Source organism: Pipistrellus kuhlii, unplaced genomic scaffold, assembly GCF_014108245.1.
Source record: "Pipistrellus kuhlii isolate mPipKuh1 unplaced genomic scaffold, mPipKuh1.p scaffold_m20_p_13, whole genome shotgun sequence".
Taxonomy (NCBI): domain Eukaryota; kingdom Metazoa; phylum Chordata; class Mammalia; order Chiroptera; family Vespertilionidae; genus Pipistrellus; species Pipistrellus kuhlii.
In genome coordinates this window covers 12,065,589-12,086,558 of record NW_023425438.1, presented here as the reverse complement: position 1 = coordinate 12,086,558, position 20,970 = coordinate 12,065,589, and the positions used below count along the sequence as shown (strand labels likewise).

The following is a 20,970-nucleotide window of genomic DNA, read 5'->3' as shown; positions in this document are numbered from 1 at the left end:
AGCCCTAAGAATCAAAATTAGGCCCAAGAACTAGTCCATGAGACACCATGGACACCACTGGATCAGGTGCTGCCCTCTGCAGGATGGAGTTCGTGTGACTCCAATGGGAGTGTCCATTGGGGACCCTCAGCACAAGCCCTTGCCTAGTTGTAAGGGGCGTTGAGAAGCTAGTTTTTCCTTTCTCATCTTCTACAGTTAGTGGCAGGCTGTCCTCTTAACAGAGGAGTTTCTCAGACATAGAAAGTGGGTTCAGCCCGACCAACATGGCTCAGTGGTTGAATGTCACCCTATGAACCAGGAGGTCATGGTTCAATTCCTGTCAGGGCACACACCCAGGTTGTAGGCTCCATCCCCAGGAAGGGGCGTGCAGGAGGTGGCTGATCAATGATTCTCTCTCATCATTGATGTTTCTCTCTCTCTCTTTCTCTCTGAAATCAATAAAAATATATATTGAGAGGGGGGGGGGGTTCAGATGCTGGGTAGACAAAAAGAAGAACGATTCACCAAATTGCCTTCAACCTTTCTAGATTAGCCAGCTGTTGCAGGCCTGACCTTGCTACCACTGAGACTCTAACTTAGTGTCCTGGAGGAACTCACACCTCAGCCACCTGAGGCCATTAGGCCCTCTCTCAGGACCCTTTCCCTCCCTACTTCCAGCAAAAGTGATGGGTTCCCCCTGGAGACGATCGTTGCTATTAGTGCCTCCAGGCGCCAGGCATTCTAGACAGTTTCTTTCATTTCTCAAGAGGCATGGTGCCATTGTGAGCCATTGTGGTTGATCCATGGAGTAACCAGTAGCATTGGGAAGGACTTAAGTGATGGTCGAGGTCTTGCCAAACATCCTCCACTTACAGATGAGGAAATGAAGGTCTGGAGAAGGAAAGCATCTTGCTGAAATCCACCATCTAGCTAGTGGCACCGCACCCTCTGCCTCACTCGAGGCTCGGCTTGTATCCAGGAGACTCCCCTGGGAGGTCACACTGAGGCATTCCCACACAGGGGCCCTCTTTCTGGCTGTCCCTGGACAGAGATGGTGCATGGTATCTTCTGAAGTGACCACCCTAATGTTCTCGGGTTTGCTAACCTGACCTCCCCCGGCAGCCAGGGTTTTGGCCCCAAATGGTGAGCACTTGGCAAGCAGGCAGACGGCAGTCTGGCAGGAGCAGAGCCAGAACTGGGCTAATTGGTCCTCCTGGAACGGAGCCCGAGTGGAAGCTGTGAGAGGAACAGCTTCATCACCTTCTTGGACAGACCTGAGTGGCTCACAGGAGTGTGCAGTCCGGGAGCCGTGTGCTCACACACCATGCTATAGAAATAGGCATTCAATGGTGTGGACTCACCTTGGATTTTCTGAACAAATGTAGGACAGGAATAAAGTAAATGTAAGGGTTATCCCAACAAGTCATTTGATCAAATATGTACCCCTCTCCAAATTTTAAAAAATATATATATTTTTTATCGATTGCAGAGAGAAGGGGAAAGGGAGAAAGAGATAGAAACATCAATGATGAGAGAGAATCATTGACCAGCTGCCTCCGGTACACTCCACACTGGAGATCGAGCCCACAACCCGGGCAATGTGCCCTGAGCAGGAATTGAACCGTGACCTCCTGTCTCATACGTTGACACTCAACCAGTGAGCCATACCAGCCGGGCCCTCTCCCCAAATTTTAACCAAGAGCTTTACAAGAGGATCAAGCCGATGGACTTGGGTCTTCCCCTACATTCCATGGTCAAATGTATGCAACGGCAACATAGGCTGAGGACAGGTTGAGATAAAGGCTGATCTTAAAAATAGTGGACTCCAGATCAGTTGAGATTGATTTCACTCCAAGTCCAGACTCTGTTTCCTTCCTGGGCGGAGAAGAGGGTTGCACCAAGCCGGAACAGGTGCAGGGAGCCCTGACCCTTTCCCGTTTGCCTCCTGCAGGAGCGGACGCACCAGTTGGTTGAGGGTGGGCGCTACGACACGAGGGATGACTTCACAGTGGTTGTGCAGCCGTTCTTCGAAAGAGTGGACATGCCAAAGACCCCGGTAAAGAAAGCTCGCGCCGTGGAGAAATGGGAGGCCCAGGTCATGCCCAGCTGTGTCTGAGCATAATCCATGTTCCCCAGCGTCGCTTAACACAGCCCCTCTTCTCTGCCCTGTGCCAGGAGGGGCTGCCGGACAGCTCTTTCTTCGCTCCAGACTGTTTCCACTTCAGCAAGAAGTCTCATGCCCACTCGGGCAGTGCTCTCTGGAACAACATGGTAAGATGACCGAGTTCAGGGGAAAATGTCCTTCCTCTGCTGAGAAAAGACCCCAGAGAGCTTTCCCGGGACCTCAGAGGCCCATCACTCGGGCTTTGTGAGTCCTGGTACAGCACCGATATCAGATCCACCTCTTTGTCCCTCCCTCCCTCCTCCAGCCCTGACCTCTCCATTCTTGCCACCTCTTTCTCACCGCCCCCACCTTCCTGCTTCTTGGTTTAGCTGGAACCCGTTGGCCAGAAGTCAAGATGGCATGATTTTCAAAGCAAGATCAATATCACGTGTCCAAACGAGGTACAGTAAAAGCACATCCTGCCACAGCTCCGTCATTCCCAGCCTTTTAAAGTCACATTAAGGTTTCTCAGTTCCTTGTACACCACAGCTCTGTTCGCCTGCTCACCCACCCCAGGCTCCGGGGAACCACCCATGGTGCCCTCTCCGGTTGGACTGTGATGGGTGACAGCCCTGTGGCCAGGAGGCCCTAGGGGGCTCCTCCATCTCTTCCTGGCACTGCCAGCCCTAGCACAGGCCTGGGCTATGGGCAGCTCTTTCCAGGCAGAAGGGGGAACACGGCATCATTACCCAGCTCTCATTGGGAAGGTGGGCGGGGGGGAGAAGCTCAAGGGCAGGATGGGACAGAAGGACACTCCATCGCCATGTGGCCACTGTCTCCAGGGCACGATGGGAAGAGCGAGGAACAGGAACCGATTCCAGAATAACATCTGCTGGGAGGTGGGTGGGGTGGTCATTTGGAAGCTGGCGCTGGGACGCAGACATTAGCCAGGAAGGCAACGTCGATCAGGCCCCCACACTCACTCACATGTTGCTGGGAGATTCTTGGGCCTCTGTGAGCTCCTCTGAATTCCCAGTGGGTCCCACTGAGCTGGGCTCACGTGAGGCAGGACCTCAGGAAGCTGGACTTGTCTTGCCTGGGCAGGAAGGAGCCCAGGCTGCTGCAGGGTATGGGTGGCAGGGGGTGGCCAGGGGGCCTGGGGAGCAGAGACAGGGCTTGTATGAGAAGAAAGGGGTGCTCTGTTGGGAGGGGCAGGGTTGAGAAAGAGGAGACACAGCCACCCAGCCAGCGGGGTGGGAGGTGAAGAGCAGGCCGGGCCATTCCTGGGAGCCACCGCAGGGTTTATTCTAATTGTTCCTGGGAGTTCAGGTTGGGTCAGGGCTGCAGAGAGGGCCCCAGTGCATCCTGGGAAGGAGCTCCAGGGTCAGCCTGGCAGGGAGGGGCTCACAGTGTTGCTCACCCCCCCTATTCTCACAGGACTCGCCGTTTCTGAGCACCTACAAGAACAGCGTGCAGGTATCTGCCAGTTGCTTTCTCCCATCTCACCAGCCAATGCAGGGGGCGGCCCCTGAGCTGGGACTGGCCCAACAGGGTGGGTGAGAACAAGGGGTTCACACTCTTTTATGAAGTCCGTCCACCTACACCTTAGGCGAGGTGCAGGGCGGGGTAAGTTCCATCAATGGGCCCAGCCTGTCAGGTCACAGCGTCAGCAAAGACATAGGTGGCGATCCCATCCTCCCCATAAAGCTGCTCTGGAAGCAGGACGGGGGCTGGGGGTGGGGTGGGGTGGGGTGTGGTCATTTTGCTGATCCCGGGATTCTTGCATAGTTGGTGGAGGGGTCTGCACTGTTAGCAGATCCCAGGAGTGGCTGATGTCCAGAATCACCTAGGAAACCTTCTTCAAATGCCCTTTTGGCTCCTCCCCGGGGGAAAAGGGGACAAGAGTCTGTTTGTTAAAGCTCTCTCAGGGTCTGACGCTCAGGTCCATTCACCCCTGAGGTTCATTCTGTGCCCTTAGGGTCATGGGAGCCAGCTGCTGTGCGGCGACAAAACCCCTTCGGACTCACCACCCACCTCAGGTGAGCCCTCAGCGGTACGCCAGGGCCCAGGGCTCTCCACAGGGTCGCCGGAGCCCGTGAATGTTCTGACAGCATTTTTCACATGCAACTCAGTGCCTGCTTCCTGTCTGGGCAGTCGCCTGGGACAAGTCCCTGATTGGTCTCCCTCTGCCCTGTGAGATGCCTCACCTGGCAGGCCCCAAGGTATCAGGCCAGGAGCTGCTCCCTGCCCTTCCATGTCAGCCCCTTACAGGGAGCACGGGGAGGAGCGTGTGACCTCCCATCCAGTGGCCTGACCTCACTGAGGCCCAGAGGTAAGGTGTGGGGTGCTGAGAGAGTCCCAAGAGTGGCCCAGCTCTGAGTTGTCCTGGGCTCTAGGCTCTGCGATCCCTGTCACCTGAAGCTTTAGAAGGCACTTGGGGCACAAGAAGGCCTGATCCGATTATTTCTCAGTTGTTGTTGGAAATCCAGAACCAACTCCAAATGGGCGTGGGGGTGGGGGGGAGGGTGGAGGGGGAGGGGGGCGGAGGAGCGCGTCAGGCCCAGAACTGCATCTCCGATGGCGCAGTGCCCACCTGGTTCTGCACTGGGGCCACAGCTGGTATTCCACATAACAGCTGGCACCACAGTGGTGGGATCCCACCATGCCTTCCCTCCCTCCCTCCCACTGTGCCGCCTTCCCTCCCTCTTCCCCCCTTCCCCATCTCCTCCCCTTCCCTCTCATCCTCCTTCCCTTCCTTCCTCCCATCCTTCCTTCCATTCCCTTTTCTTCCTCTCTCCCTGCACCGCTCCCTCCCATAGGTCCAGGATTCCTCTATTGTGTCCTTATGGGGAAAGTCTGTCCTTATACAACCCCTGCCTCCAGGGCCCATGGGCCCTCAGCCCCGCGAGGCCCAGGCGCCCTGCGCTGGCATTCCCGATCTTGCTTAAAGAAGCACTAGGCTCCGACCCAGCTTCCTTCCCACAGACTCAAGTGTGTCCGCTTGTCTCCGCAGTGCACGCCCTGAGACCTGCAGACATCCGAGTCGTGGCTGCTCTGGGGGATTCTCTGACGGTAAGGCCCCAGGGGTGGAGTTGGGGGTGGGGGGTAGCTGCGGTGCCAGTGCCAACTCCAGGGCCTGCGCTCCCGATCCCTGCCGTGTCCCCCTCCCTGCTCTGGCCTTGCCCATCTAAGAACATGGCCATGGCTTGTTTCGCAGCCCCTTTCTCACTCAGCTGTGCCAAGGGAGGTCCTTGTCAGGAGGGGACTGAATGCTCTCGGGCAGTGGAGGTTTCAGACACCTATTCCACTTTTTTAACCATTGCAAAAATGCCATTGGACTCAAAAACCCTCCTACACCCCGCCGTGTGGGCGCGCTTCCCCTGCAGACGGTGCAGCTCAGGCCCTGTCCCCTTTGCCTGGCACGGAGAGCAGCAGCAACTCCAGGGCTGTGGCTGGCGTGCTGCTCCTAAGTTCAGAGAAGGCCTCCGCCGTCCCAGAGGGCTGCAGGCAGGCCGCTCTTCTATAGCCATGGGCTGCCTTGCAGAAGGCCCCAGCGGGGAAGGAGAGGAGCGTCAAGTTCATGAGAAATCTGCCCACTGCAGCCCGCCAAGATCCTCGGCCTCTTCCTCGGGCTTAGGAGGAACTCCGGAGCATGACGCTGACAGTAAAACCATAACGGTGTCTCACGTTTGTAAAGCACTTCAGAGGCTTCCAAACCATTTTTGGTTTTTTTTTGTTTTACAACTCTGATCCCATTTGGTCATGCAAGGAGCGCTGTGACATAAGCAAGCCAGGCCCTCCGTGCAGCGAGGAGGCAGCTGCGGTGAGCAGGCCGCGAGCCCAGGGTTTCTGACTCGCGTCCAGCGTTCTGCTCATGCGCGATGCGTGTGCTGGGGACCCCCTGCACGCCCGCAGCCTCCGCGCGCTCTCCCTTGCTGAGTTCCCCGTGCGTTTTTTGTGTGTTTCCTAAGGCTGGCAATGGAATCGGCTCCAAACCAGACGACCTTTCTGATGTCACCACTCAGTATCGGGGGCTGTCATATAGGTAACGTTAACCCATAGCCCCCTTCTATCCCATGTCCACTCCTAGAGATGGGGGGGGGGCTGTCTCCTGTAAAGACATAAATATTATACCAGAGAGCTGGGACCAGGTCTGGAAGGGGCTTTCAGAAGGAAAACCTCTGTGTCTGTCTGCCAGATGTGACCATGTGGTGAGCAGAGAGATCTTTGACTGCTGGTGACCTTTCTTTTTCTTTTTCTTTTTCTTTTTTTTAATTGTGCAGAAAAAGCAAACCAGGGTCCTTATCAGACTCCTGGGTCAGCAAAGCCAACATGAAATGCACCTGAAAAACACCCACCAGCTCTCTGAGTCTCCACCCACCCGTTTGCATGTATCCGTGCACCACGTCTCTGTCTACTGTGTCTCTATGTGTCCACTCGTGTCGGTCTGTAGTCGCACCTCTGCCTTTACGTGTATGTACACACCTACTCAGAAAACTCCACAATGCAATCCGCCTCGGGAGGAAATAACCAAGACAACGTCACAGCCAACACACGTGGACTGAGGGGGATGCAGGGGGAGCACCGGCAATGCTTGTGCTCATCCGGTCAGTGGCCGAGTGCCACATGGATGCCAAAGGGGGACTTCCAACCTGGCTTCCCAGAGAAGACGGGTCCCCAGTCATGTTGAGACACAGATTAGCCATTAGGTTGGGGAAAGGGGGAAAGAGAGCTTTCCAGCCACAGAAGTAGAAAAGCTCAAGGTAGCAGGGGGGTGGTTAGATGTGGGTGTTCTTAAGTTTCCTTCCTAATAAAGTTAGAATTGAAGCATGCTTGCCAGTCATTGGCGATGAGCTCAGGATTCAGAACAACTAGAACAGAGCCAGCCACGAGAGGGCAGCGTGCTAACAAGAAGCTGGGTGGCCCGGCCATGCACTTGCCTCCTCCCTCTCCTTCGCAGTGAATTATTCCGATGAGTCGTTCCTTCTGAGAAAGTGAGAGGGAACACTGGGGTGATTAGGATTGTGACCATTCTCCGGTCATCCCTGAGGACACTCAGAGGTGTCCTCTCTCAGCCTGTAGCCACCCACAGAGAGGACCCAGGGCGTGGGTAGCAAGAGGCCATCACCCTGAGAGCTGAGGAAATCGCCTCCCAGCCCTGATGTCCCCTAGGTTTCCACATATCTTAGCCAGGTAAGTGGCCACTAGCAGGCTGCCTGGGAGCAAAACTGAGCCTCCCCTCCAGACTCCTGTGCCCCAAACGTTACTGAGACTGTGAGGAACAGAAACACCCGAGAGAGAGAGGAAGGAAGGAAGCCGAGCTTACTCCAACCCGGAAAAAGTCTGAGGCCGTGGCAGCTGCATGTAGTCTTAGCCAGCGAGGGCCCTGGCCTCACATCACAGAAAATGTGGGAAACAGAAAATAGATGCGCCGGCCCATGGGTAATGGCGACGCTGGACCTGGTGTGCAGTTGGGGAAGGGAGGTGACCCGACACTTTTACAAACAGTTGGCCTGGACAGGTCCTGAGAGGCAGATGCACACAAAGGCCACCTTCTGCCTAACGTTCCTCTCTGCAGCAAGAGGGACATGTGGCCGTTGTGCCGGTTCTTCCTGCAAGTGAGGTCCCATAGGAACTCACGTTTGTCTTGGAGTTCTCATTCCAAGGCCCCATCTGTTCGATGGCTGCTAGTCCTTTAAGCCCTTCGTTTGCTCTAAATGTTTCAAATACCTGCCCCAGGATTCCCAGGTGTTCAAGGTGAAGCTCTGGGTCAGAGCCTGAGAGACAGCTTGACACACGGTGGATTATGTAGACTGTTCCCCAAAGTGTGTTCCAGGGAACACCAGCCCCAGCCACGTTCCTGAAGAGGGAAAAATTATTTGTATTTTGGGGGAAACATTACCTACCATAGCCTTCCTCATGCATGTTAGCATATTAAAGGCTCTGAGATGATCTACAATGAAGAAAAAATTTTTTTTTCATTGTATCTATTTAATCCAGTGTTTCCCTTAATCCCAGAAGGCCTGCTTTGTTTGTATACCTATTAGCATCCCCTGGAAACGGTCCACATCCTAGACCGGCGATTTTTAACTGGTGTGCCACAGCAATTTTAAAACATGCAATACCTGACTATTGCGTCAGGGACACTGACTTCTTTTTCTTAGGTTGTCAGTCATCACTGTGAATGAGTCAAATGTATACCTATTTTTTTTTTTTTTTGTGTCAGATCAGCCAAAATGATAATATATATTTTGGTGTGCCGAAGAATTTTAGTAATTAGCTTATGTGTGCCATGAGGTGAATAAAAGTTAAAAATCTCTGTACTAGACTAATCTGAAAAAAGCAGTTTTTCTGAAGTCAATAATGCTCCCCGATTGGAAATACTAGACAGTGAATGATCCTACGAAAATTAAAAATGCAATTAGATCTGCTTCCTCTAAGGAAAGTGGACAGGGCGGGCCTCATGGAGTTGGACCGGGGAGAAGTGGACCCCAAATTATCGGGAGGTGGGTGGCTGTGAGCAGGAGGTTTGGCTGAGCGTATTTCTGAGGTCGCTGGACCTGTGAGAACCATAGCTTAACGGTGTGGCAGGCCAGAGGACTTCAGAGCATTGCCTTTTCTTTTCATCGAACTCAGTTTGCTTGTTGGACACCATTCAAAGGACCAAAATAAAACTTACCAGAAAACGCATTTCTTGGTCTTGTTAATGAGTTCAGCCTCACATTACCGAAGCTCCTTCGGCCAGCATTCCTGAGCATCTCCTCTGTGTTTCCCTGCGCTGTGCTGGCAGCAGAGGCGCAAGCCCAGCCGCTGAGCTCATGGTGTAACGTTGAGCTCATGGTGTCATTCCAATCACATGAGTCTGCAGTTCTCCTGTAGACTCGCTGTTCGTATGGATCCGTTTTCTTTCACGGTTCACATCGTTCTGGTCACAATGAGGGCTTACACTTCCCATTCCATATGTATTTGTCTAATTCTCTCTTTTCTCCTGGAAATGTTCGCTCTAAAATGGGCTCAGAGAGAGAGAGAGATTCCGTAGCCTATTGGTCTTGATCGGCTAGAACACTTATTTTTAGAACAAAGGTACCTTTTACAGTAGAAAGTACTTGCCCTGTGTGTTTACCTGTGTCTCTGTGTTTATGTTTCTGTGTTGATTGAGGGAGAAAAAGAAGCAGAGTGAGAACACCGTGATTAGAGACGCTGCATGATTTATCACTTTCTTGCAAGTGTGGGGTGTTCTGATTTCGTGCTTTTAGTTCAAAGAAAGGAGGGTCAGAAGCAGCTAACGCAGCAGCGTGGTGGAGAATTGGGAAAGAATCAGAAGCTCATACAAATGCCCAACCATCTGCCAACTTCGGGTCAGACGTTTTTTGGGAGGCGGGAGAGAGAGACCTGAGTGAGGCTGGTAGGGCAGGGCTCACCTGGCTGCTCTCTCTCTCCAGGACCAGGGACTGCTAAGCGTTTGGCTTAAGTAAGCCCTTGACCACCTTGGTATGCAAGAGTCAACTTCATGCCAAGCATTCCATTCCTTGAGTAAAGTACAGCTATGACTTTGATTCATGGCCTGTGCTCCGGAAGCCTGTCCTGGTGGGCTGGATGCTAAACACTGTGTTTTTATGATCTATTGGTCTAGGCCAGTGGTCGGCAAATTCATTACTCAACAGAGCCAAATAGCAACAGTACAATGATTGAAATTTTTTTGGAGAGCCAAATTTTTTAAACTTCTTCTAACGTCACTTCTCCAAAACAGACTCGCTCAGGCCGTAGTATTTTGTGGAAGAGCAACACTGAAAGGGCCAAAGAGCTGCATGTGGCTTGCGAGCCACAGTTTTCCGACCATGGTTCTAGACTAAGGCTGGGATTGAGGAGAGAAGTGCAGAGGGAAAAAATAACAGTAAATGCAGTGCATCTGACCATTGAACTCTGTTAAAATAGGTATACTTCTCTCCTTCCCATATATATTCAATTTTAATGCAGGGAAAGAAAGGAAATTTTGAGTGTCTTAGGGTTAGATTGAAGGCCAGAAAATAATTAGATTAGATGAAATTAGACTGGGGTAGAAAGGCTGTGAGATTGACCTCCTCACTAGACAGAAAGGAGTTATGCGTTTTCTAAAGGTTTCCAGCTCAAGCTGGTTTTTGTCACCTTTTGGGTTTTAGTAGCCTTTAGAAAGTTAGGGAACCTTAGCTTCCTATTCTGTGAAATGGAAATAGTGGCATCGACCTCATAAGCTTGGGGAGATGTGAGGTAACTAATGCAGAGAGTGGAGTTCCTGGCTGGACACATAGTAGATACTCAGCTAAGCTCTCTCCCTCTTGATTTGTTGGAGAAAAGAAACGGCTCTCTTTTGCCTTCAAATCTTGGACTTGGGGGAAACCAACCCATTGGAAAATTCAGACTTTCTCAGAATCCCTCAAACACAAAGAGACGGGTGGGTTTAGCACATCTGATGGCATGGATGCTAAAAACAAACAAAAAACCTACGTACTGATGTGATCTCACCGGCTTCCTCCCTGCAGTTCAGGAGGAGACGGCTCCCTGGAGACCGTGACCACCTTGCCGAGTGAGTAACCGCCAGGGGCTGGCGTCTGCCCACTCCTTGCATCTGACCCTCGGGTTTCTTGAGATGCCTCTCAGCTAGGAAAGGAGGAAACGGCGTCTTCCTTGGACTGCTATTGACCTGGGAGGAGGGGCTTGTTGACAATGAAATACCCTCAGCGCCCTGTCTGGGTAGGGGTCATTCTCTGGCCAATATAAATGAATTGTGATCATGTTTAGACACATTCATTGGAACTCCACTAAGCCTCCTGATCGAACAGAGCCCTCTGCAGAACAGCAGCCACGCTGTTAACGTGTGCTGCCGTTGCTCCCTGCTCAGCTCTGCCTTCTGCACTCCTATCTAATGCCTCTGTTGCTTCAAAGCACCTGGGGCAGAAAAAGACTGTGTACGTGAGGCATGCATTAAATTTTAATGGGGGTAATCTATGAATAACCAAACACTGAATTAATATTCTGTAAAAGAAAGAAAGAAAGAAAGAAAGAAAGAAAGAAAGAAAGGAAGGAGAGGCATGGGGACAGGCGGCTTATAGGGCTGGAATAAACACCGTATTTGGAGCTCAGAGACCTGGGCTCAAGCCCTGTCCTTTCTGTGTGTTTGCCAGGTGACGCAGGGCAGGTCACCAGACATTCTGAGCCTCCTCTTCTTCAGCGGGCCCAGAGTGTGAGGAGGCAGTCAGATGAGACAGCGAGGATTCTCTGTGGATTGTAAAGGGGGGAGAGAGAGAGAGAGAGAGAGAGAGAGAGAGAGAGAGAGAGAGAGAGAGAGAGAGAGAGAGAGAGAGCGAGCGCGCGAGTGCGCGAGCTGGGAGGCCCTTGCTGTCTTGTCCCGTCCTGTTCCCTCCGGGCTGCATGAGAGTGGTAGCACAGCCCACGTTGGCGACTCTAGACCAGAAGAGATCCCTGGCCTTCCATCCTGAGCTCCGCGTCCCATTCTCCCCCTCTTCTCGCAGACATCCTTCGGAAGTTTAACGGGTACCTCACAGGCTATGCGCTGGGCACAGGCGAAGCTAACGACACCAACGCGTTCCTCAATCAGGCTGTTCCTGGAGCAAAGGCTGAGTACGCATTTGGGGAGGGGGCCTGTGGGAGGCACCCCCTTTCGGGGTAATGCTGCCCTGCGTGTGCGAAGGGGGCATGTATGCGTGTGCAGCAGTGCCACTGAGAAGTCCAGCAGCAGAAGTGCCCAGCCTCCCAGGCCGATCTCCCAAGGCGGACCCAGGAGTCCCAGAGGCCTGGGTTCCTTGTTTCAGCCCCGTCGGCTGCGCTTCTGTCACACTGTCATCTTCTTACTGACGCCCGTGCCCTCTGGTTGATGGGCACAGCCCAGAGCTATTTGCTGAGCCTGGAGAATGGGAGTCAGGGCAGACGGGCCCACCATCAGGTCCCAGGAGATCACCAGGCTGAGGATCCATCCCAACAGGGCCCTGAACCAGTGGGAGCTTGGGGTGCCCGGGGCCCAGTCCTTTCGTAAATTACAAACCCACACACGTGTGCCATGTGTATTTATTCTCCGTCTATTTCTAAGAGCATTGAGATACGTTTATTTTTAAAAATAACATATACTTAAGAGAAAAACCACAGCCATGACGGGGAGAGGAAAGCACTCCATCAGTAGGAGCATTTGGATGGTTCCTGTATCTGAGCATCACGCTGTGAGCTTCCTGGCAGCCAGGGCAGAAAGGGGAAGCATGCCAATGCTCTATGGACCTAAGTTCAGGAGCGAGGCCAGTCCTTCAGAGGCTACACATTGCGTCCCAGCATGGAATCCTAAAAGGTGCTTTGCACGTGTGGTTCTAGAAAGGAGAGGATGAGGAACAATTGTGATTGGCAGGTCCTTTGACTACAGCGTTAGGACAAACACTCAGTGGGCTTTTCAAAGGGTTGTTTGTTGTAATAACTCTCCAGAACAGGCAAGGCGCTCCTGTCCCTGAGCCGAGGGGTCTCCGCCAGCTCACGCAGGACAGGCCCTTTGGGAGGGAAAACCCGGGCACTGTTCCTGAACAGGACTGATCTCCTCTCCTTTTCAGGGAACTTACAAGTCAGGTCCAGACTCTGGTCCAGCGGATGAAAGATGATCACGTGAGTCTGATTTACGGCTACTTTTAAACCCTCATGCCCTAACCCACAAAAGTCCCCACGTGGACTGGTGTGCTGTGAGAACAGCGAGCCTCCCTGTCGCTAGAGGCACCCAACAAGGCCACCCTTCAGAGGAGATTGCATTGATAGGGAGAGGTTTGTTGCTGATCACCACGTCCTTGAGCATCCCTCCGGATGCTAAGATCCTGTGATCTATAAATAAACCCCTAAAGTCCTCTCAGCTCTGCCGTTCTGATTTTATGACTTCAAGCAGACAAGGACGTCTTAGCGCGGTGGTGTTTTGGATTTGCTTGTTGGAACTCATCAAGCCTGTTCCTCCCTCTGCGCAGAGAGTAAATTTCCATGAGGACTGGAAGGTCATCACGGTGCTGATTGGAGGCAGCGACCTGTGTGACTTCTGCACGGATTCGGTAACGGGGGCCCAGCTTGCTCATGGCTCCTGACTTTGGCATGTAGGCTCGGGAGCGCCTCTTTGAGGACGATCCCTAGAATCCACCCTCGGATTGCACGCCCACACCTATGTGTGTGTGTGTGTGTGTGTGTGTGTGTGCACGGGCACACTCCTTACCCCAGGACCCTCAGGTTTCTGGCTCCAGGTAGTGTGAGGGTATCAGGTGGCAGCTCAATGGTGCTTCTACCCTGCCCCTCCCTCTTACAATTCCTGAAAATTCCGAAAGAAAAAGACTGGACACACCACACCACACCCCCACACCCCCAGCAGTTTGAAGGAGGACTCTCCATTTCTCCCTCTTTACGCAAGCTCTGGCTGAAGGTTCCAGTCTTCTGCTGGCCCATCTTTGATAGCAGCGGCTGCTCGTCTCAGATTCCGACGATGAGCTGGTGACGGCTGGAGGCCAGAGAGAGGACAAGTCCTTGAGGCTGGAGCCAAGGGGGCTTTCGCCTCCCCCCCCCCCCCGCCCCACCCCACAGCCCTCTCCTCTTAACCAGCTCCTCCTCTCCCTCCTGTCTCTTCCCAGAATCTCTATTCTGCAGCCAACTTTTTTGACCATCTCCGCAGTGCCTTGGACACCCTGCACAGAGAGGTGGGTGGCACAGCTCAGGCATGGGGGGCAGGGCGAAGGTGGAGGGGGGAGAGAAGGTGAAGGCTCCTCCCCTTTCCAGAGGCTGGGGCCTGTGCACACAGAAGCCTCATTGCCTTTGGAATCAGCCCAGAAGGATCTTGGGCTTGACCAGGGAAGGCATTGTGGGCGCTCATTGTCCCTCCAACCCATACCCAGGACACCCTGGGGGCAGCAGCTGGGTGACTCTCAGGCTGGGCACTGCCTTCTGGGCCACACATGTGTCCAGAGCAAGCCCTTTCCCAGCACTGGGCTCTGCCCCCACCCCCGGCATAGGCAAGCCCCTTTAACCACCAGGCTGTTCTCTGGGTGGCTGAGTCTGGACCTGCTCAGCAGAGTTAGTCCAGGTTAGCAGTGGTCGGCAAACTCATTAGTCAACAGAGCCAAATACCAGCAGGTATCCACAGTACAATGATTGACATTTCTTTGGAGAACCAAATGTTTTAAACTTAAACTTCTTCTAACCCCACTTCTTCAGAACAGACTTGCCCAGGCCATGGTCTTTTGTGGAAAAGCCATACTCAAGGGGGCAAAGAGCCACATGTGGCTCGCGAGCCGCAGTTTGCCGACCACGGGGCCAGAGAGACATGGTCCAGGGCTAATGTCTGGCAAACAGGGTACCTAGCCCACTACACTGAAAGCTAACAGGTTTGGGTTCACTGACTGATGGCTGGACGGAGCTGAGCTCGTGGCATTTAGACTTGTGTCTGCCACCTCACCCCTTCCCTTGGGCTGCCCTTCTGGGCAGCCATGGGGAGCACGGCAGCAGGATCCTGGGTGAAAGCCCAGTGTCGGTGCTTCCCCGACCCCCACTCAGCAGCCAGAGGGAGGAGGCGCCCCTGGATCCCCTCTCTTACCCCCGTCCTTATCCTCAGGTGCCCAGGGCCCTGGTCAACCTTGTGGACTTCATGAGCCCCAGTGTCATGCGGCAGGTGTTCCTGGCAAACCCAGACAAGTGCCCGGTGCAGCAGGCCAGGTAGGCAGGTGCTGGCTGCCCTCGGCGGCAGGAGCGCTCACTCCTGGTCTGGCTCGTGCAGCGGGAACGCCTTCAGGTCTCTGTGACGTGGTCTGTTCACGTGCCCAAAGTCTGTACAGGGGGCCTTGTGCCAGGACAACTCCTTTTTGAGAGGTTAGAGCCATGATTCACCCCATATCCAACCTCAACGTGTCAGCAGGGTGTCTGTGATGTGGGGGAGCCCCAGGGAAGAGGCCAGCTGGGACAAAGGCTAGTGCTTGAAAGACAGGTGGCCCCAGCCTGTGGTGGAGGGGTGGGGGGGTACAGCATGGGATGGCGAAACGGAAGCAGAAGATACCTTCTATGTTCACGTATTTATGTAACAAATACTTGGACAGAACTTACTATGAACTAGGCACTGTCCTGAGTGCTCTCTCTTTTTTAAAAGAAAATTGATTTTAGAGAGGAAGGGAGAGTGAGAGGGAGATAGAGACATCAATGAGGAGAGAGAATCATTGATTGGCTGCCTCCTGCATGACCCCTTCCCCCACCCACTGGGGAGGGAGCCCACAGCCCCGGTATGTGCCCTGACTGGGAATGAAACCATGACCTCCTGGTTTATAGGTCAACACTCCACCACTGAGCCACGCCATCTGAGCTGATAGCATGAAGTGCATTTCATGGGCATGAAATAATTCATAACAAAATAAACGCCACACTGGGCACTGGTGCCAACTAAGGAGGTTTCTGAGGGCCTGAGCACGGGAAGCCCAATGCCAAAGGATGCATGTTTATTTTATTCGTAAAAATGAAACGTTGCACTTTCATTGCCTAAATTCATTCTTTTTAAAAAATATATATTTTATTGATTTTTTACAGAGAGGAAGGAAGAGGGAGAGAGAGTTAGAAACATCAATGACAGAGAAACATTGATCAGCTGCCTCCTGCACACTCCCTGCCTGGGATGTGCCCGCAACCAAGGTACATGCCCTTGACCGGAATCGAACCTGGGACCCTTCGGTCTGCAGGTCAACGCTCCATCCACCGAGCCAAACCGGCCAGGGCCTAGATTCACTCTTCCGGTGTCATTTGCTCTGGCCCAGCGCTTGCAGAGCACTGTTTGTGCTCTGTTACTACGAGAGGATGCTCTTCCCTGCATCCTGAGGCCCCGTGTCAGGCCTGAAACCCGCCCCCAGCGCATGCATCAGAGCCTTAGGCGCAGGTGCTCCGAAGCCCGGGCTCCATGAGCTGCCGGTGCAGCGGAGCCAGCCCCTTACTGGAGCTCGGGCTCCGGCCCTCCTGCCTCCCTCTCTGTGCAGCGTCTTGTGTAACTGCGTGCTGACGCCTCGGGAGAGCTCCCTGGAGCTGGCCAGGCTGGAAGCCATCACCAGAGCCTACCAGGTGAGACAAGAAGGGCACCATTTGGTGTGCTCTGTCCCCCACCCTCCGCCCCCATGCAATGTACACACCTGCCCAGAGCCCCCGAGGGGAGGGAGGCACACAGGGAAGGGAAGAGCTGTTCAGGGTTTGAGGGAAGACTTCACCATCTAAGCCCCTTCCGTCTCAGGCACCTGGTTGGAGTGGGTTCAAGGGAGTCTAGGTGGCCAAGCCCCATGGCCCAACGCTTGGCCTGAGGAGGACCAAAGCCTTGGATACCTCATGGGATACCCTCCCCTCCCCTGCACGGGGGCCCAGCTGCCCCCTCACCTCCTCAGCGGGTGGAGAGGTTGCAGGTCCCCAGTCTGGGGGGGCTCTTGGGAGACACTTCTCAGGTTTCCATTTCTTGTGGGACGTTCTGCCTGGCCCTTCAGAGCTTGCAGATCCCTTAAAAACAAAACCAAAGAGGCGACCCAACCTGTTTCCAATTCTCTGGAAAGAGCTTTGCAATCAAGTGTGTTTGCCTGCTCAGCTCCGAGGAAGGACTGAGTCAGCACCACCACCCCCATTTCCCAGGGCGGTGGCGCTCTGCCCACCACTCCCACCCTTGCCCCATGGGCCCTGGGGCCACCGGGGGCCTGTGCTGAAGGCCCCCATGGGTGTGTCCCCAGAGCAGCATGCTCGAGCTAGTGGAATCCGGCCGCTACGACACACGGGAGGACTTCTCCGTGGTGCTGCAGCCCTTCTTCCGCAACACCAGGCTCCCCGTCCTGGAGGTACGTCCCTGCCCCGCCCAGCGGGGCTCCCGGAGGGAGGAGGACAGTCAGGGCAGAAATGCCAGGTGCTCCCCGCGAGAGAGTGAGCAACGTGGGAAAGACTCGGGCAGCTCCCCAGGTGCAGGTCTGCTGAGCGCAGCCTCCTGGAGCAGCTGAGCTGCATTCCCAGAGCCAGCCTGAGGTGGGAAAGCAGCCTCCCTGTTATAGAGCATCTCCTAGGTGCCAGGCACTGTGCTTGCCACAAGTGCCTTTGGAGGTGAGTTTTATTTTCCCCCTGGAGCGGAGGCTCAGGAATGTGAAGTAGCCTTCCTGAAATCATAGAGGAAATACAGGACACAGAGGCAAGATTCGAACATGCCCGGCTCCAGAATACTCCCTTTCTGCCACCTACACATGGCGCTGTGGTCACAAAGGAGGGCCCTGGGCATTCAGGTTCCACCCCTGCTTGCTTTGCACCTGACATTCCCACTCTGAGCAGAAGAGCTGTGAGGGGTCCCTGGTGGGGACTTGCTTCTGTCCACCTGGGTGTCCATCCTAAGGGCCTCACCTGACTGGAAGAAGCTTTGAGCAACCTTGAGTGCCTCAGGAAGGGGGAAGGTGGCACACTGCCCTGGTACTGGCTTTGCCCAGGCCTTCCCTGAGAGTGGGTCCCATTCTCCCCACCAAGTCCACCAGGAGCATTTGGCCAATGGCTGGGAAGTAGCTTTCCCCATCTGGCTGGCCAAGACTTCCTTAGGGACTAGATCTCATGCCCTCAAGCATGGCATGGACTAGGGCATCACACCAATGTGCCTAAAATCAAATAGGACTCTTTTTGTTAATAAGGGAAATTGTGGGGCCAGAAGGACAATGAGGTTTGGGGTCACCCAAGGCTATTAATCTGTGGAATTGCTATGATCTCCCTCTTGAGGTAATCAGGCCCTGCCCAGTGGCTCAGAGCACCCCCAGGTGAGACGTGTGTTGAAGGGTCAATCCCAGGGGTGAAGCCAGTCAGCTGTGGCTCCCTCTCCACCTTCAGCACCAACAGGGTGTTGAGGAAGGTCTGTTTCTCTCCTCCAGGATGGGCGCTTGGATATGTCTTTCTTCGCCCCCGACTGCATCCACCCAAGCCAGAAATTCCACTCCCAGCTCTCCAGAGCCCTTTGGGTCAACATGGTAAAGTGAGGGGTCCTGTTTCTCTGGGGTAGTCTAGAGCAAAGCACCCGCCCCCACAGACTGGAGGAGCTAGTTCTAGGCCTCCCTTGGCCAGCAAGGTACAGAGGAGCAGTGGCCGCACATCTGTACACGTCCATGGATTTGAAAACACAGAGTCCTTACGATCCCAGGATTAGCCACACTCTCTCCTCTGTGCTGATGACTCTTTACATGAATCCAAAGCAGAGCCCTCACATACATGTACCATCTTCTGTGTGCCAGGCACTCACATAGGCTTCTCATTGAGGCTTCTCAACAGCCCAGCTACATTATGAATGTATGAGGAAGCCGAATCCTAGAGAAGCTGAGAGATGTGCCCAGTATCACACAGCTGGCAAGTGGCAGAGCCAGGAGTGGAAGCCAAAGCCCCTTACATCGAGCTGGGAGCCTTCCCAGGGCAGGGAGATGTTCATATCCGTGTAAACAAATGAGTACACCTGTGTCTCTCTCTCCTTCCCCAATCAGCTTGAACCCCTGGGAAGGAAAACGGACACCCTGGACCTGACAGCAGATATACCCCTCTCCTGCCCCACACAGGTAATGAGGGAGGAGCCCAGAGCTCTGACCCCGCCCTTCCCCCTTCATGTTCCTCCCCAGCTTCCTCCTTGCCCATCTTGCTGTCCACTGGAAGCGGATGGCCTTTGGAGGGTGGAAGGAAGTGAATGAGAATGGAAAGGGAAGAAGCACTTATTTCTTTGGGTTGAGGATGAGGTTGGGGAACATGGATTCTTGAGCAGGAGAGTCAGGAAGCCAGAAGGATGACCAGAAGGCTCCTTTTATTTATTTTTTAAATATATTTTATTGATTTTTTTTTACGGAGAGGAAGGGAGAGGGATAGAGAGTCAGAAACATTGATGAGAGAGAAACACCAATCAGCTGCCTCCTGCATACCTCCCACAGGGGATGTGCCTGCAACCAAAGTACATGCCCTTGACTGGAATCAAACCTGGGACCTTGCAGTCTGCAGGCTGACTCTCTATCCACTGAGCCAAACTGGCTAGGGCAAGAAGGCTCCTTTGAGTAGCCACACATGAGGCAGATAGGAAAGTCAGTCTGCAGGTGGAGGCCAGGAGAGAAGCCAGCCGGTCAGAAGTTGTGATCAGTGTCTGTAGAGCCTGAATGGGGAGTTTCCAGCAGAAAGAGGGTCAGAGGACGGCCTGGGAGCTGTGTGGAGAAGGGCACATCGCAGTGGCCTTTGTGAGGGCTCGGGTGAGGACTCAGCTCCTTTTAAGGAACGAATGTACGTGGTTATTCAACTTGATCTCGGGCCTAGGGTAGGGGCAAGTTCATGTTCCCACTGCCTGCAGCTCTCCCGGCCTGGCCCTGTCTCACGACTTGTTAACCAAATAAGGCTGAGGCCCGAGAGCCCTCAGTGGCAATAGAAGCAGAGGGGCCTGACCCAATCTGGGATGCTGGGTTCCCTCCTAGATCGGCTGCATCACCGGCTCCCACCCTCCGGCAGGACAGGGAGTGGCCCTATAGCTCCCCCGTGTGTCTGCCAGGGCTCCAGAGAGGGTGACAGCACCCTGTCTGCTACCTTCCTCACCCCAGTCTGCAGCCCAGGCTCAGTCTCTGTGCCATCAGCCTTAGTCTGGAGAACACGAGTGATGGGAAGAAGGAATGCAGAAGTGAGGGCGGAGGCAGCAGAGGGCTTGGTGGCTGGGTCTGGTTCTTGGAGCAAAGGAGATAGTAACAACCAGTGCGCGTGGATGCCTCCACTCAGAGGCCAGCTGCTGGCCCAGAGGCTGGGGAGCCCCAGAGGACTGTGCTGTGCCAGCTGTAAATAGACTAATGCAAAATCCTGAGCATGGCTAAGGGGTCCTCGGGGAGGAACCAGGCAACCTCTGTAGTGGGGGCACTTGGGGACTCAGAGAAGAGACTATAAACCATGCTGGAGGTAAATCCTATATAATAAAAGGCTAATAGGCAAATCAACCAAACGGTGGAATGACCAGTTGCTATGATGCTCAATTCAGGAGCTGCCCCCTGCTGGTCAGTGTGTTCTAGAGGGGGAGTGCTGCTCAGCCAGAAGCCAGGCTCACCGCTGGCCAGCACAGAGGCAGTAGGAGCCTCTCCCACCTCCACAGCAATGCTGAGGATGTCCCAACTGATGGCTTAGATAACCAGGCCTAAGCCATCAGTCAGACATCCCCTGAGGGCTCCCAGACTACAAGAGGTGCAGGCCAGGCTGAGGGACCCCCTCCCTGAGTGCACAAATCTTGTGCACTGGACCTCTAGTGTTTCAATATTTTTACACCCGTATGATTACATTGAGCATCAGCCATAGATGTTCACTCTGCCCGTTCAACCTTCCACTAAATAGTAAATGTGATAACAGCCCATTCCAGGGGTCTGTCGTTGCTCTTCCTCCCCACAAACGTTTATTAAGTACCAGGTTGGAGCCTTGGCACTGGGGCGCCATGGGCCTCAAGGGGACCTGTGCCAATTCTCTGCCCCAGCAAGGAGCCCCGACAGGGTGCCGCTCCACCAATACTCAAGCCACAGTGGGCTCCGCTCCTCCTCCTGGCTGAGCCTTGGTGAGCAGAGGAGAGCAAATCCAACCTCCTAGAGCCCTAGAAGCCCAGCCTGGAGGAAGCGGTTGCCAGGCAACCCCGGGGCCCATTCCCAAAGGCTCCATCTGTCAGCTAGCCCCACTTCACCGCACCAGGCAATGTAGCATTCTGTGTTCCTCAGGTCCCATCTGCTCCCTCCCGTGTGCCCGCCCGAGAGCTATATAAAGTCCACCAGCATCTCAGCGTGAGCTGACGGGGGCCAGGCAGCTCGTATTTTAGTGCGAGCCCTGTCTAAACATAGAGGTGACAGGCAGGACCCAGCCGGGAGAGAAGAGAG

At 54.1% G+C, this 20,970-nt stretch overlaps 1 protein-coding gene across 1 annotated transcript in view; it reads left to right on the top strand.

Moving 5' to 3' along the window:
- PLB1 (phospholipase B1) overlaps positions 1-20,970 on the top strand; it is a 116,059-nt gene that overhangs the window by 66,597 nt on the left and 28,492 nt on the right. The window contains exons 27-43 of the mRNA XM_036434892.1: positions 1,931-2,035; positions 2,155-2,250; positions 2,473-2,544; positions 3,521-3,559; positions 4,062-4,122; positions 5,097-5,155; positions 6,055-6,128; positions 10,603-10,646; positions 11,593-11,701; positions 12,670-12,721; positions 13,069-13,149; positions 13,717-13,782; positions 14,694-14,794; positions 16,093-16,174; positions 16,822-16,926; positions 17,986-18,081; positions 18,586-18,657. Coding sequence (XP_036290785.1) covers positions 1,931-2,035; positions 2,155-2,250; positions 2,473-2,544; positions 3,521-3,559; positions 4,062-4,122; positions 5,097-5,155; positions 6,055-6,128; positions 10,603-10,646; positions 11,593-11,701; positions 12,670-12,721; positions 13,069-13,149; positions 13,717-13,782; positions 14,694-14,794; positions 16,093-16,174; positions 16,822-16,926; positions 17,986-18,081; positions 18,586-18,657 — 1,314 coding nt within the window. The remainder of the gene's footprint in view (positions 1-1,930; positions 2,036-2,154; positions 2,251-2,472; positions 2,545-3,520; positions 3,560-4,061; positions 4,123-5,096; positions 5,156-6,054; positions 6,129-10,602; positions 10,647-11,592; positions 11,702-12,669; positions 12,722-13,068; positions 13,150-13,716; positions 13,783-14,693; positions 14,795-16,092; positions 16,175-16,821; positions 16,927-17,985; positions 18,082-18,585; positions 18,658-20,970) is intronic.